The sequence below is a fragment of the Oreochromis niloticus genome, linkage group LG1 (assembly GCF_001858045.2).
Source record: "Oreochromis niloticus isolate F11D_XX linkage group LG1, O_niloticus_UMD_NMBU, whole genome shotgun sequence".
Taxonomy (NCBI): domain Eukaryota; kingdom Metazoa; phylum Chordata; class Actinopteri; order Cichliformes; family Cichlidae; genus Oreochromis; species Oreochromis niloticus.
The window spans coordinates 20,443,709-20,460,561 of NC_031965.2; the positions used below are offsets into that span (position 1 = coordinate 20,443,709).

At 38.2% G+C, this 16,853-nt stretch overlaps 1 protein-coding gene across 3 annotated transcripts in view; it reads right to left on the bottom strand.

The window, feature by feature from the left end:
- sbf2 (SET binding factor 2) overlaps positions 1-16,853 on the bottom strand; it is a 120,625-nt gene that overhangs the window by 73,149 nt on the left and 30,623 nt on the right. For all 3 annotated transcript variants that reach the window (XM_005467002.3, XM_003442377.5, XM_005467001.4), the window contains exon 2: positions 15,447-15,532. In XM_005467002.3, coding sequence (XP_005467059.1) covers positions 15,447-15,449 — 3 coding nt within the window. In that variant the 5' untranslated portion in view covers positions 15,450-15,532. The remainder of the gene's footprint in view (positions 1-15,446; positions 15,533-16,853) is intronic.

The window sequence follows — 16,853 nt, forward strand, 5'->3', positions numbered from 1 at the left end:
AAATGAGAAGTGACGTATTGGTAGATGAGTACAGCACATATTAATGCTGCACTTGAGAAAGCTGACTATGACTTTCAACACGTAAAACGCAAAAACTCGAGCTGGCTGCCAGAGAAACGTACAAAAGTTACAGACAGTTCTTGATATCGCCCGACTTTAACATAACGTAATGACAGCCGGGTGACAAACAGACAACAACAGACCGAAACAACCTGTCAGGTTCCTATATTTGTGACAGCCGTGGGGAAAAATACAAGGATGAGTTCCCTGCTTGGGTACTCATCCTTGTATTAAAGAACGTGGCAATGAAAAGGCAAAGCTTTTAGCAGAACTAGTTGTTCCTTTCAATATTTACAGAGGTATGCTTGACATATAGTAAATATTTGTGGAACAAAGGATTAGACTTCATTAGGATTCAGTGAGCCACAATTTGCTCCAAATAACTGTCATACTTATTACATAAGATCATCCTCTCCCTAAATCATCCTCTTTAAAGACAGTGACACACTTATAAATACGGCTTTGTTGTCCGTTTTGAAATCTGCTTGTGCCTCTCATAACAGATAGCGGGACTCTGATTATATTTACTCTACCAAGAACCCCGATACCTCCCCGGGATCTGGTTCACACTCACATCTGGCATTCAAAGCTAGACTGCCTGCAGATGTGCATCTGACCTTGGAGCACTTCATCTGCACAACTGAGACAGTCCAGGATCCATCCTAATTTTGCAGCACTGCATATAAAAATCATCTTGAACACCTCCCGTGTCCACAGGTCAGATGTATGCTGGGTTAGCTTCGTTTACCACAGTATCCTTTATGACAGGAACACCGAGGAGACTAAAATTAGAAAGTGGGAAACAAAAGCTTAAAATTAGGGGGTGGATGATTTTAAGGATTTTGCTGTCAGTGTGACTGCAAACACTATGCAAATCAAGGCAAAAGTTTAGTTTGATGTCCCATTAAGGCATTAAATAAATCACTACTAATATCACATAAATATTAATTGTAATCATTGTCTCTATGTGCATAATGAGCATGTGGGGGAGGGCTACATTAATCAGGAGGAGGATATTTCCGTTCGCCGTTGTGATTTCCTCTCCTGAACTTTTTATTTTGCTGGTGCTGTGTAGAGACACGTGAGCCTGTATATGCATATAAAAACAGATGGACTGAATAATTGTAATGGGCCTTATTTTTAGGTTTTAAAGCACCAAATTACTACAGGCCCTTTTTTTTTAACCCAAGGGTAGGTAAACATGGTTGTTACGGTTATCTGTAAAAAGTAAACACGAAACATCAAAACACATTTCTGAGCACATGGAGCGATGCATGAAAGAGCAGGGTAAACAGCTTTATCCTGATGTTGTCGATCAGTACAATGGCCGTCCAGCTCAGAAAGATAATAGCTTTGTAACAGGTGCTTCCTCCACTGCCTTGTAGGGGCCCTGGCTAAATATCAGTACTCACCATAGGTTCTGCTCTCACTTCTGCTGTCCTCCAACCACAACATGTTTTGTTCCTCTCCTAACTCTACACTAATGCAGTGCGTGGAGTAAATGCAAAACTGCGAAGTACATGTCAGTGTGTTTAAGTGTGCATGTGTAACACAGAGGTATCTAATTAACTTCCCTGTGAGTAACACAAGAGCACACATGCCAACAAAAGCTTCACAAAAGTTTAACTGTGACAAAAACATGATAAGGGTTATTGTTTTAGAAAATAATCTGTTACTGCAAGGTGTCCTATTGAGAAGATTATGCAAGAAAAAAAAACAAACTGTCCAACTCATACAAAACCTTTAAAAAAAAATTAACATTTAACTATCCAAGTCTTTTTTTCACCCTCAAAACATTTTATTACTGGCCTGGCACAGAAGACCCAAGACTCAGTGTACTGCATTATTACCATCATTATTATTATTATTACGATTATTATTAAGAAATAAACTTGCTACAGAATCTGTGTTGTTCTCAAAAAACAACAAGAGATGATATCTGTGACGTACTTCAGATCTCCTTTTCTACCCAAGCAACCGGCAACCTCTGGGGCTGAAACGTGAAAGCACGGTTGTAGGGTTACCAAACATGCACTGTCCATATCCTGTATGAGGTTTTATGGATAGTGATGATACAGGCACCATATGAGATGGTGGGTTGCGGGTTAATGGTAATATTTATCCTCCTTTATACCAGAACAAAATCAGCTGGAAACCGTCGTTTCCAGCTGACCGCAAGTTTGGTTTTATAGTGAAGATGCTGTATAAACTGTGGGTGTGACCATTCAACCACGTTCCCTACAGGACATGCTGCTCTTTAGACCCACAGAGACTACCAGAGTTTATCAACCACCTAGCAGAGCTATGGAAAGAGCCCCAAAGTCTTCCTAGGCTACAAAAAAAAAAAAAAAAAAAGAATTCATGCAACATATTATTCTGTGACTGGAATGAGGCTTTTCCACGTTATTTTCAGTATTTTTTCACCTGAAATTTCAAATGTGTTCAAGTTCAGCACAGGGAGTTCAGATTATTATAGGAATATTTTGCTGGAAAATCATGTTTGAAAAGCACAACGCTGAGACTGATTTCAGAAGCTGGGTCTGTACACCTGCACCCCTGAGAGTGATAGAGAGATATTTCAAAGATAAATATTTAAGGCACATAAGTAGAATTCACAAGTGAGGGGAAGTAAGGGACTCTACGGTTATAAGCAATGTCACCAGCCACTGGTGTAGTCATCATCAAGTAGTCATTCACATATTTACTAGCAACTTTCATTCACATGTAACCACGTAGGGAAATGTTTGGAGCAAGCATGTGGGTGGTAAGAAAGGTTCAGGATAGACGTGGTATCCCAAAACTGGCACCATTTCACTGCTATTGTTTTTGCTTAGGTCCCAGTGGCACGTGAGATTGTTATTAACCATCATCACTTTCATCTATTGTTTGCTCGGAAGGAGGCTTTCCATGTTATTCTCAAACTTGAAGACGATTAGGAAATAACATTTCTGTTAAGTGGACAAGTCAAAAAGCTCTGCCTGTATTTTATCTAAAAGTATGTGTGCTCTCCTGTGTACCGTGGCTCGATTTCATCCTGTGTATTCCCATTTCCTGGTTAGCTCATATCATGGAAAGTCCTGCCTGCTTGACAACTCCAGCTTTGTTTCCTGATGTGTTTAGCTTCACTGGCACATAAACCATTGATTACTCATCTGTGGATCTTCCTGATGTACACATGGTCCCATTCTCCCGCTAGCTGGAAGGGCTTCCTGCTATTTGGAATGCACTGTTTAGTTTCTCTCTCATAGTTTTACAAACATCAGAAGACTGACGTGCAGCGCGACATGTCACACATGAGCCAATCCATAAGTTGATTTAATTAGGTTTCATTCTTTCATAAGTCAGTTATTTGGCAATAAGCCTAAATCGGACTAACGAGGCCTGCTGATTATGAACAATGCAGTAAAGCTTTGTCATGTTTTGCTTATCCAACCAACAGAGAGGTTAGATAAATGACCCCACATAGCTGAAAGGGTGAGTCTTCTCTCAAGTGAACTGAACTTGACCTAAGCCCAGATGCTAGGAGGTTTAACAAAACAGCTTTGGTGTTCTGGTTAGATATGAGACAAAAAGCTTCAGTCATGCTTTGCTAAAATCTTAAACTTTAAGACACTTGATGCATTAAAAGAGATTTTTAAGACAGTAAAGCGGAGTAGGCTTCTTTCATTTGTGCTTATTATATTGCCTAACCTGTAGAGATGGACGTATGTATATGACATAGATATCGCTATATTAGTTGCTATTTAGTAGATCATTTTTATTTTATATACTACATTACCATAGTTGGAATATTGAATATTCTTGAACAATGCTAAACAAGTTATCATGTTTTTGTGTTTTTAATTGACTATATTTTATCAGTAAAAAACATTCTAGGGCTCTCTTTCTAATCGCTGTGTGTGCACTCGTGTTACCTTTCCTGTGAAGTGTCTTTACTTTTATCTTGGCTCCTAGATGGGTGGAGAGGCTATGCAATATAACACTGGACAATCTGGGTCTTTATTGCCTCTCTGAGGCAGAAAAAAAAAAGGCATGCAATTTTTTGATAACTTTTCTCAAACAGTTTCTATCGAGACACTTTGTGGCAGATCTCTGAACCTTAATATGCTGCACTACAACTGCAGCTTAGCGCTGGTAAAGGAGTCACCTACTTCCCATAAGGGTCGAAACTGCTGCTTCTCAGAGGGAGTAAAGTTCACCCAGCATACCACTGTTATCATGGCTGAGCACAGCACAGCTCTTATACTGTACTCCTTTTGTTAAATTCTTTTTATTCATGCACAAAAATGGGGGTTGTTGTCTTACAAATAAATATTGAGTCTCTTTATCATATCATATTATATCAAGGTCAGATTTTTCTTAGCCATATTGCCAAGCTCTATGAGGTGAGTAGAACTGGCAATACAGTTAATATTAGTCTTATATATTTCAGCCACAAATAACAGTCAAAAGAAAACAACGAGTATGGGAGGAGTTTGCTTTGAAAATCAATTCCAGATTTAATCTACGAAGGTGGTTGCTATTGTTTAGTCACTGTAAAGCACATCTACATGATTCTGCCAGTTGAAAAACACTTCCATTGAGTTTTTTTTCTTCTTCTTGTCCTTTGCAGGACAAGAGCAAGATGACAAGAAAACAAATACTTACAGTGAACATTTTAACCTTAAACATAAGACTTAAAGAGCCTGTTTGTTTGTGTGTTGGGTGATGTTGTAGCAGTGTACTTTCACCAGGAGAGTGTCTAAAATATTTTACACTTCTTTTAAAGTCCCAAATTGAAGTGGAGAAAAGTCTACCAGCAACTAAAAAGAAACAGTGGCAGATATCGTAACAACTCTACTGGATCGGCAGAGAAATTTTTTTTTTTTTTTTTTTTTGTGCAGTGGACTAAATTTGAGTTTCACTATGATTTCAAGGAACATTTTTACTTAAGGGGGTCTTGCTGCAGTCAGGTCCAAGACTTCGTCTTCCTGAGAATATCTCTAATTAAAACCATATTTTAAATTTCACCATTTGTACTCTGGCCCAGTGGACATAAACTATCCACACATGAAACTTGCAGTTCACATTTTTCTAATAACTTGAGCATCTTTTCTGGAAGTGAAGCCTTGTTCCTCATTACAGCAGGGATTTGGAGGAAAAGCAAGAGTTCAACAAGTTAAAGTTCTAGACAAGAGACATGACACATGTGAGTCTGGTCAAGTCAGGTCACATTCCTTTAAAGGAAGATGGGCCCTGAAGTTTCATGTTTGAACAACAACAAGCAGAGAAACAAAAAAAATCCCAAAAATCTCTGTTGTAAGATCATAAGCTGCTACAGTACATGTACTTTTCTGCATTTGATGCAGGTACTCTGTGTGTTTGCATTTACTGTATATGCCACAGGAAAAAAAAAATACAGCCTTTTCAGCAACAGAACACAGAGTACAGTAACCCTTCTCCAATTTATCCTAGTGTCTCTCTGTTATCAGCTAGCCTTGGATTAGCCTACTGTAGGAGCACATGTGATTTAGTGTTGCTTGGATGCAGGACACTAATTGCAATGCCTCAGAGAGCACCATATGCACTACAATTCCTACAACTTGTAAACTGAAACAAGGAATTTCCAAAAGCACAAGAAGTTCATAAAATAGCAATTATACTTTTTAGAACTCAGTGTTGGAAGTTAGACCTTGTCTCAGTATCGAAGCATATCCAATGCAAAACCACAGCTTGGATAGACAAACTGATTTCTGAGATGCTTGGAAATCACAGGTGTAGCTAGAGAGACAAAAAAGGGAAAAGTCAGTTGGAGTTTTTAAGGTAGGCTGTCACCGATTTAGTTTTGTTGCTAGTAAACCTTTCTTGATTTCAATCTTGGACTTTCAGAAGCATAACACCCTTTAACAAAAATAATTGAGGTATCCAGTTAATATAACACTATGTCTTGTGATTAACACTGCAGATGGTCAGAACTGACCAACTGATAATCTTTGCTCCGCAGCACCCACATCACTAGCTGCTACAGTGCATGCCACCTTACTTAACGGATGCCTTAGATGGCTATCAGCTAATTACACATAGCTAAACAGCTAATGTTAAAGTATGTACTGGACAGGGAAGTTTATGATAACTGGGCTTGACTTCGTAAAATTCCTCATAAAGACTGGGGTGTTGGTCTGTAAGATGCTTTGCCAAGTTTGTTGTGCTACTGTTTATGTGTTCAGCTGCTAGTGAGGGGAGGGGCTGAGTGTTAGCTAGAGGCTTTTGGTTTCAATATTGTTACAAATGAGTAAAGGAGTATCTAATCCGATCCGTGAATTTTTAGTATCAGTTACTAACAAAGTATCTTTTTTTTGACAACCATCCTTGGTACATATACTGCTTAAAATGCCTATGGAATTAAGTATTTTCAGAGGTATGGTATTAGTATCACTAACCTACATAAAACTACTAAGTAACAAAATAATGTGTCGTTGGGACAAATGCTAACCAAACCACAGGCTTGTAAAGGGGAAAAAAGGTTAAAAGGTTAAAACTGTATTTGCTGCAATAACTCCACATCCCAACAAACCGCCTGACAAAGTCATTTATATCATAGTTACTTTTAGCCCCGATGTGCTGCATATACTGCATATCCTGTCAACATTGTTTTCAAGGACTGTTTTGAAGAATGAATTTAGGTTTACCACTGACCACTATATTGGGTCAGTGGGATGAGAAAATTCAACTTTGGGCAAACAGCAGAGACGTAGAGTTGTGGAGAGATGAGGAAGACTAACACTTCACCTCAGCGTGACAGACTGACCCTCGTGTCAATCAAGAAAACATCTAATTTTAGTTTTAAGAACCACGAAAATGCATAGCAGAGATGACTCAGGCTAGTGTGAGACCATAATGTCGTCTGAATATTTATTGTAATGCTACATCTTCAGGCACTTTCATGCTGGTTTGACTGATTGCGACACTGTAGGCGCCATTTGTGTACATGTCTTTCATTTACCAATTTAAGGAAATTATTGCTGTGGAAAGTATTAGTACGATGCAATTAAAGCCAAAATTAAATTGTGGAAAATGGGAAGAAAAAAAAAATGCCCCCTGAGGTCACGATAATTATTTCCAATCAGTCAGAAACCTAAAAACAATAAAAATGCACATTGAAGCACATACCAGGGCTGGGACACGCAAATATTTTTATTATTTAATAAATTATTTTAAGGAATAAGCAATTGTTCCATCTGCCGACAATCATTTCTCACTAACTGACTAATTATTGCAGCACTGAATTATATATCACTAAAACGTCACTTCGACCTTTTGCATAAAATGCAGAGCCCCAAACTGAGTGCAATGTGGTGAACCCTGTGCCTAGCACATGATCAAAGGACACTGATTTGAGGCTACATCTTCTGAGGAGATGCTTTGTTTTCCTACCGGGAATTACAGAGGAGACAGCAGGAATGAGTCTGTTGACAGAACATTGTCTGCAGGCTACATGTAATAGACTCACCCTCATGTTCAACACTGAACTTTGTGGTGCTTAGGAATGTGTTTGACCTCTAGGGCATAGTTGTTAAGATACTTCACCTCACCCAACACACATAAACAGATGGAAAGCCAAGTCGAGCATAAACACAAAGACCTATCCATTTCTATTGCACAGTGTATTGTGTATGTCACTCTCAGGGGACGATAATGTCACTTGAGTTAAAGTATTATATAAGAAATTTTTTATGGGCCTCTAAATAATTTTATTCAACCAAACTAATACCAGGTGGTCAAGTCAGAGATCAGCCAAAAATGGGAGGATAAAACCCCCCCCCAAAAAACAAAAAAGATAAAGTGTGTAAATAAAGTGACAGGTCCCTACTCATTGCTACTCACTAAACCAGTGCACCTTGACAGTTATCCTGTGAAACTCTGTTGAAGGGATTCTTCTGAAAGATATTGGTGTTTTGATGCTGCAGTACTCCAAAATCCAAAATCAGGTGGTAATCTGGTCACTTTGGAGGCCATAGCATGTGATAGAATACAAGCTTGTCAAACTATTACGTGACCTCTCATACACTGTGGATGGTAGGACTGTCCTTTTGTAAGAGACCAGTCTCATCAGCCTAAAAAAATGCGTAACTGAAATGAGGTAATCACTCCGTACGTTTTTTTAATGGCAGCAACCCTTCCCACTAGATTGGTCTTGATTTTGTATTCTCTTTGATTGGATTTTGCCGTGTACACAAAACATAATGATTTGTACGTGCAGGACTGTGCAAAGGTCTTGAGCCACCCCTGACTTCTTTATATACTGCTAGGAAAATGCAAGTGATTCATTCAAACATCCGAGAGCATAAATGGAAATAAAAAAACAAAAACATCATTTGTACAATTCTAAGGAGCCTGAAAGTCAATATTTGCCATGACTACCTTTAATCTATGACACAGCTTGAATTCCTTTAAGTAAGCTTTTTTTGGGATTTTTCAAAGTAGTCTGCAGGAATAGTTCTATGAGTGTCTTGAAGGACATTCAAAACTCTTCTTTGGATGTTAGCTGCCTTTTGTTCCATTTTATCAAGATGATCTCACACTGCTTTAGTCATGTTGAAATATAGGCTCAGGGGAGGCCAATCCATGACTGACAATTTTAAAAAGTCAGTTGCAGCTTGCATTAGCAGTGTGTTTGGGATAATTGCTATGCTAAAAAAATAAAGCAGTTGCTAATCAGACCCTTTCGTCATGGTATCACATGGTGGATCCAAATCTTACATTACTTTAATGCAATTCTATCTACCCTGCAATTTTGCAAGTCCATCAGTTTTGACAAGATTAGGGCTCAAATTGTGATCATAAATATTTTGTACTTGTAAATCAGACTGCGTAGCTGTGAACTGAGTTTTGTAACCTTGTAAACCAAAATATCTCAAAATGTTATGTTTGTGCATCCACAGATGAGAGTTTCTGTTTGTGTAAAAAAGATTTGAGTTTGTAAAAAATAATTGCATAAGTTACAATTGTTTTTGTAGGTCTGTTTACAGATACAAAGGAAAAAACTATGTAAAATTTTGTGCTCAAGATACCTCACTTGTGTGCGAGTTTCAACTTGCAAGTACGAATTTTGACCAGATTTTTCTTCTTTTCAGCTGATTGGTCAATGTCCACATGTGCTGCTCTCACAGCTAACTAGAGCAAAACTCCCCAGCAGCACTGGCTGGAATGCAGTTGCAAACCATGACAGAGCCTCCACCGTGTTTTATAGATAGCTGCAGACACTCATTGTGTTATCTTTGGCATTTTTTATAGATTAAATAAAATACATGGGAATAAACGATGTGTTGTTACACTTTATTACTAGCAGGGATAGAACTGGTTCTTTGCTAAGCTGCCTGTTATGTGTAGACACAACACTGGTTTATGCAATGAGTTACGTGCCTTTTTTATGCTTGACTGACCTTCATAAGCCTGGAAACCTGTTGCTCAAGAACACTTTGAAACCAATTACCAGAACGTCTGTGTCGTTAGAAGCAAAATAATAAATGTCCTCTCTCTTTTTATGTCTGTCATCAAGATCTTTTTAATCACTAGAATCTTGAATTTTTTTCTTGACATGAACGTCATCTTACTTAGTAACAGATTTTTTTTTTTGCAGCCAGTAATGACATAACGATTTTTTTTTAAACGTGCATAATTAATAACTCATGATTGATATTTCAATTACAGTGAGCAGCCTGTATTCGTACCCGTTGAAAAGAGAAATAAAGGCTGTCTGAATGGGATCATTAGAATCGGTTTTAACAGACTTGATTTCTTTTATGTACCATTTGTACAACAAACAACAACAACAGAGAGAAACCTTTTCATCATAAACTGGCGCAGGTAGAAGACATCAAGGTTTTTAAGGTGAAATTTGCAGGCATAAATTACAACTTTAACCAGCACTTTGCACTTTAACCAGCAAAAGCAAGCTTGGACAAGCTTTTGTGTTTGTTGTTCACAAATAGATAGATCAGATCAAACAGCTTTAACTCCATGTGGTTGTCTGACAGTGTAGACTTTACAAGTACTATTAATAGAGCCCATAAAACAAGAAAGGAAAGAGTGCCTGTCGGAAGCAGAAGGCTTTTTGAGAGGCGAACAACAGAGGAAGAATAAAAAAAAAACTTAATTTGATACCAACATGGTGTCAACAACTATGAGCAGCTTATGGCCCTTAACATGCACTGAGATTTAAAGGGTGCTTGCAATTAGACAAGTAAACTCAGTAGTTCAAAAATAATAGCAGACGGTCTTCATTTTCGCCAAAGTAATACTCTGACCGTACTGCTGCCCAGCAGGACTAGTGCTCGGTAATGCTTTAACATCTTGAACATAACAGGTAACTACTTTAGTTTATGAATGAATAAATATTTCGTTAAACTAAGTATTTCTGGCACTGACCAGCAAGGGCTGCAACTATTAAACATAAAGTCAATTGGTAACACATTTCCCTACCTATTACTGTAAGACCAGGCTTTTTTTTTTAATTGCCAATGAATAGGTCTTTTCCCTGTTTGGCTTAAATAAGCCAGCATCTCTAAATGCATGTCTAAAACCACAAGAGGACCAATTGGATAACTGAATATGCTGATGGGCTAGCTGCGTGCAAGTAAATTGCTCTAGAAATATGAAAATAAGCAGCCTTAGACTTATTATAGCTCACCACATTCATTTTGAACAGAATAAACGAAAAATCAATAATCACATGGGGAGCCACATTTAGCCCTCTGCATAATCATTGGATTCAGGTTAACCTTTGCATCGCTGTGTCAGTCATATTTACAACCTTCTGCTTAGCTAGCTCCTGTCACATGACGACTCAGTGAAGTCCTTCACAGAAAAGTTAACGAAAACCAAACATGAATTTGTTTCTACCAACATATTGGGGAAAAAAAAAAAAAAAAAATCACCCTTTAAGGAAAAATAGTTACTTCTGTTTATTTGCTAATGACCCAGATAGTAATTATTATTGCTGAAATTTGGTAACAAATAAATAAATAAAACTTTTTTTTTTGATTGAGAAACTCCTACAGGGTCCTAAAGTTGCACTACCTTCAAAGTTAGCTAATTTACAGTATAGCATGAGGATGTGCCCGGATTCTGAAAGGCGAGGTGATGGAAATGTACTAGGTGCACTGACCTCCATCTACAGACCTGGCTCATCCATACCAGATGAGTTCTTGGGCTGGTTCCTATCATCATCACTTGCCTGCAAAGATTAGAAACACATTTTTCCGAGCGCAAGTTGTAAACGCTTTTTCTTGGTGCATTCCTCATCTGTGGTTATTTAGTCTGCTGGGGGCCTGTTGCGACCGCAAAATGCTTTTCGTGCTCAGCTTCATCCACTGATGTGCTCCTTAGTGTTTGTAAAAAGCAATTTTCTTTTTCATGGAGTGGAGAAAATCTGCAAATAATAATGGTTTACATACCAGCTCAAAACAGGGCCAAAATGCAAATTGCTGAGTGGGTCTGTTAAACACTATGGTGTATCTTCATTAAAGCTTCAAAGTTGGAATTTCAGTCATTTGGCCCTTGACCAAAGTTTGTCACACACAACATAGTAGGAAAGTTAATTTCTGGAACAACCCCCTCTTTCCTGTCCTTGCTTACCCCTCAGGGTGCTTTTTCTGTTTGTTTCTAATCAAGAAGATTTGAAAGACTTGAACATATGAATCCTATTCAACATGTTATTCAACAGTCCATACTAAACTTGCAAATACTGTCATATCTTCGAGGTACAAAATGTGATTTTTGCAAAAAAAGAGAAAAAACCCACCCGTCCTTTTTCAGTGCCTTTAGTGAGAAACATCATCCCTATGCTTTCTTTGCAAACTGGGGATTGCAGTATGTCTTAATTTGAGTCCAGGCTGACACATAATGAAGAAGCATTGGTGGGGATCACTCCGGAAAGATAAAAATTCACACACCCACACAAGCACAAAAAGAATGCTATGCGGGTCCTCGATGACATCTGGAACCACTAAATAGATTCAGCTAAATGCGTTTCAGTGTTGCTATATTTAAACTCGATGAATCTGTGACAGGATACTTGAGGGATGATGCAGAGAAAACAGAGCCACCTTGGTTTCTTTTTCTCAGACGCACTTACAGTAAACTAGGGTTTGAACTCAAGAAAAAAAAAACCCAACTCGCCAGTCTAGACACATTCTCTTCATTTCATTTACTTGAGCTACGCCAGTCACCGATGCCGTTTGTCGGCTTTGAGGAACATTGTGCTTTTTTGCATGACACACGGTTGCTCGTATCTAAATAATGACTCCCAATGAGACATTCCTGTCGGCCACCAGCAAGACTCAGTTAGTTACACAGGAAGACGCCTGCATGCCATTCAAACCGCCCACTCACAATATGTCCATTTGTGGCGGAATAACAGCCTCACTTGTCCTCATCTGCCTTATAAATACTGCTGCGTAAACAAAAGTCTTGGAATAATAGCGTCTCTTTAACCGTGACAGAGATCCCAAAGATTTCAGCTGCAGCCATAATACCTTTCAGCCATCGTTTAATCAGTGATCGTTTAATCAAAAACCTTAATTCGTAAATCATCTAAAAGACGGAGACAGAACTGTAATGTTAAACTTTTAAATCTTCAAATATTATATGAAAAGAATAAATTATACATTCCAGTTCATAAAAGACTCCATCATAGTGAAAAAATTACCTCATCTAAACATGACTTTCTGTGGAATGCCAAATGTTTGCATAAACTAAGTTTATCTTGGCATAGATATCTGACCCACATTATGCAACATGTGTGCGGTCAAGTTACAGAAGGGCCACAATTTTAAGGAAAAAAAAACAAAACAAAAAACAAAAGAGTGTCTTAGCAAGGTGTCGAGTGACCAACCCTGACAGAGCAGTTTTAATGCATCTTGGCATAGAGTATCTCCCTGAAACCCTTCCGGATGGCTGAATACCATTCTTCCACGAAATATTCACTTAATTTGGTGTTTTGATGATGGCGATGGGGTGGAGAAAGCTGCATAACAGATGTGGTCCAAAATCTTCCAAAAGTGTTCAAGAGGGCTGAGATCTGGTGGCAGCGAAAGGCCGTAGCATGAGTCACAAAATAGGAAAAATACATGCAGATCCACACCAAAAAGTGAGGCAGGTGACGGGCTGAAATATGTATGAAACACACTGACAAGAGCAGAGCAGTTTTATATATTTATTGCATTTGGTAGGGTGTAACGTTTGGCGTCCACCTGCTCTCCATCAGAGGACAATCAGGAAGAAGTTGGTCTGATGAAGAGCAGGTGTGCTCCAAACGTTACACCCTACCAAAATGCAATAAAAAGATAAAACCTGAGTTTTGCATGTGATCGTAGCATGAGTCAATTATTGTAAAACCATGCAGTGACCTCTCTGGCCCCATTGATGGGTTCGTCCTGGCAATGACGACTTTCATGACAAGATACAGGAGATGAGTCAGAACATAGAATATTGATTTTCAGTGATCTTTCCCTTTTAAAGCAGGGGCCTGAAACCTGTGGCGCAGTGTGCCTTTGACTCACAAAAAAATGCTTGACCTGCAGCTGAACTTTAGTCAAAATTGAACTGAAACTGGTCAATTTTTGAAAGTTTCACTATTATTTAAAGTCTTGAGGCTATATATTTTATTGATTATCAAAGGAGGCTACTTTTCATTTGACTGATGTCCAAAAACAAAGAAGTCTCAAAGTGGGCGGCATAGCTTTATTCTCAAAGTACCAACTATTTTATTATTGATATTATTTTAAAACACATGGATCAACCATATTATGCATGACCTAAAACTTAATATTGTTTTGCAGAAAAAGAAGAAATCTGGCAACAAAGCTGTGCAACCGTCTGGTTGTTACATTCAATTCAAGCACTGAGGCGCTGCCTCGGTGAAGGGAAAAAAAGAAAAGAAAAAAGAAACAATGTACAGATGAGCTGGACAGCATCATGTGCAAGTACTGCGTTTGGATGCAAAGTCCTTTTGCTGTTTTCCCTCCCTGCTGACTGCCTGAACTATTTAGCTTAGTCATTAAAAGCTTATCTGCAGTAGCTAATATAAATGAACAAAACAGATATAACGCAGGCGCTCGTGTCCTGTGCAGTAAGATACTGTTAACTGCTAATGTTACCCCAGAGATTGACAGTTTTCCCAGTGCTGAGAAGCAAATATTTGTTCATCCATTTCATTGTCCGTATAAGGAAAACAGACCCCCAGTCACAGACCCCTTAGTCACCCTGCAAAAGAAAAAGGAAAAAAAGGAGGGGAACAAGCTTGTATCTATTCTCTTAACATGACTTAACAGGAAGCTGGAGAGAGAATCAGAAATGGAGACCAGATAGCAGGGTGGGCAAAATGTGAAAAGGAGACGAAAGGGGCTACCCAATTAACGACCGCGAAAAGGGTTTAAACAAACTGGAGTAAACAATTTAGCTGAAACAGGAAATGCCAATATCTGATACACAAGCTCCAAAGGGCAAGAGAAAATTCCCTGGGGTGTAATCTGTCATCTGATGCTGAAAATACTTCAGATTTCTTTTTTTCCCTGTGACAAATGTTTCTTATGATCCAGCGCTTTACACAGAACACATTTCCTAACATTGAATCAGGAAGCATGCAGTGTTATTCAACAAGGTCCACCGTTAAACACTAAGTGGGGTCAGCACTTCAAACAGCACAATCGTTAGTCACAATAAAGATGGAAATATTTACATGCCATTCAATCAGAATTAACTCTATCAAACAAAACAAGTGTACACTAAAGGTGAAATATCACAGTTCTCTTAATGAGACGTGTAGAGGTAGTGGTAAAATAGGCCAAAGGAAGGGTCAAATTTCTAAATTTTTCCCCCTCATTACTCATAAAAGCTCAGTTTATCTAAAGTACTGCGGTGAAAATGCCTTTTTGTTGTGAGAGGTCAGAGGAGAATCGCCAGACTGCTTTTATGCTGACAGCATGGCAACAGTAACTCAAACACTTGTTACAACCAAAGTATGCAGAAGAGAAGCTCTGAATGTACAACACATCAAACCACACTGAACCAGATGGCTCGTAGTAGCGGAAGAACAGGGAACTGAGGCTACGATTTCAAAGGGCTCAGCACAATAGGACAATTTTAAAAAATGGGAAAATCTTGTCTGGTTTGGTGAGTCGATATTTCTGCTGTGACATTAAGACGGTAGGGTTAGCATTTGGTGCAGTGGTACATGAAAACATGAATCCATCCTGCCTTGTATCAATGATGATAGAATTTCTGAGCCATGTTTCCACCCCCTTGTTGAATCTATGCTGCAAAGAATTAAGGCTGAATGGCAACTTTTAGAACCCTTGAGCCCATTTTGAGTTGTTGTGAGTGCAGAAGTAGGTATCATGACTTGCCATTTCCACCCCCTGAGGAAAAGCTGTTCCCTCCCAGTCCTTTTTGGGAAATCGCTGAATTATCTTTCCACATCCCTCTCCTGAACCTGCAGGTAAAAGCAAAGACAAAGACTGGTCAGTCATTACAGAACACTTTTAGCGCATTAACATAGATTAAACAGGGCAAGGTTTAGTTTAATATTCACAGTGTAAAATTAATGTCCAAAACTCAAGCACTGTACGGCATCCAGAAGGCACACCCGTGCTTTAATGTCAATACCAAAGTGGATCAACAACGCCAACACACAGGGCAGAAAAAAACCTTTAAAGAACAACGAACCAACTTTACAGCTAACCATTTTTTTGTTAAGGGATGGATGCTTCTGAATGTAACCGTGTAATCAGCAAGTATAACCACACAGTAGTCTACATTGTGTTTTAACAGAAGCAACTGACCCATTTTTTTCCAAAGAGAACTTTCCTACAACAAAAGTAACATATTTATGAAAGAAATCCAGACACAATTAAGCTGAAAGCACTAATTTTATCAATAGTTTTTAATTATCAACGTTTCTTAATGAAAATAGATTGTACAAAGTGTTTGTTTTTTGCAGACACACACGCACACATACAACTAAAGAGCAATAGAAAATTACGACAAAACCTTTATTTCATCTAAAGAGAAGTGTTAACTGTTTCAGTGTCAGACAGTGCTGTAATCTGTGTTACCGATATACAATCAATGACAGATAAATAATCTACTAATGTAGCATGGCTGGAATATTTTACCTGAACAGAAAAAAGTCATTAATGTATATGTATGTATGTAAGTCAACCAATTCAGCAACATGTTGATATGTAATATAACAATACCTCAATTTAAAGATTTCTCTTTCAACAAATAACAAATGAAAGTCAGCAATAAAGTATGTAACGTGTAAAACGTTCATTACTTTGTTTCTCCTTTATCTGGGAAAAAAACCCCCAAAATCATCTGATAATTTCTAAGAAAAGTCATTTAAAAGTGTTTTCACAACAACCAGGAAGTGAGAAAGTGCTGAGAATTAATAAGAATTTTTTCCCCCATTTTTACTTGTAAAAGGGAACTGAAAAAAAGATCGTACTGAAAAAAAAAAGAAACTACATTTGTTAAAAGAAATTTGATATATTATGCGTGAAAGTCAAATAGGTTGAAAGGATGAGGATAAATGCATCAGAGAACTGGGGAGCAATTCATGCCAAACAAAACATGAACTACTGAGTTTGATCAAATCAACCCCTCCAGGAACTGGAACTGTTGTCTGTTTTTCAGTATTTCCTTTTTTTTGAGACAAGTCAGCAAATGTGGCTATACATGTTTTCTGTAAAATCATAACAGTACCAGTAAATTCTTTTAGTTTATTTCTGGATACTAGTTAAAAAAAAAAA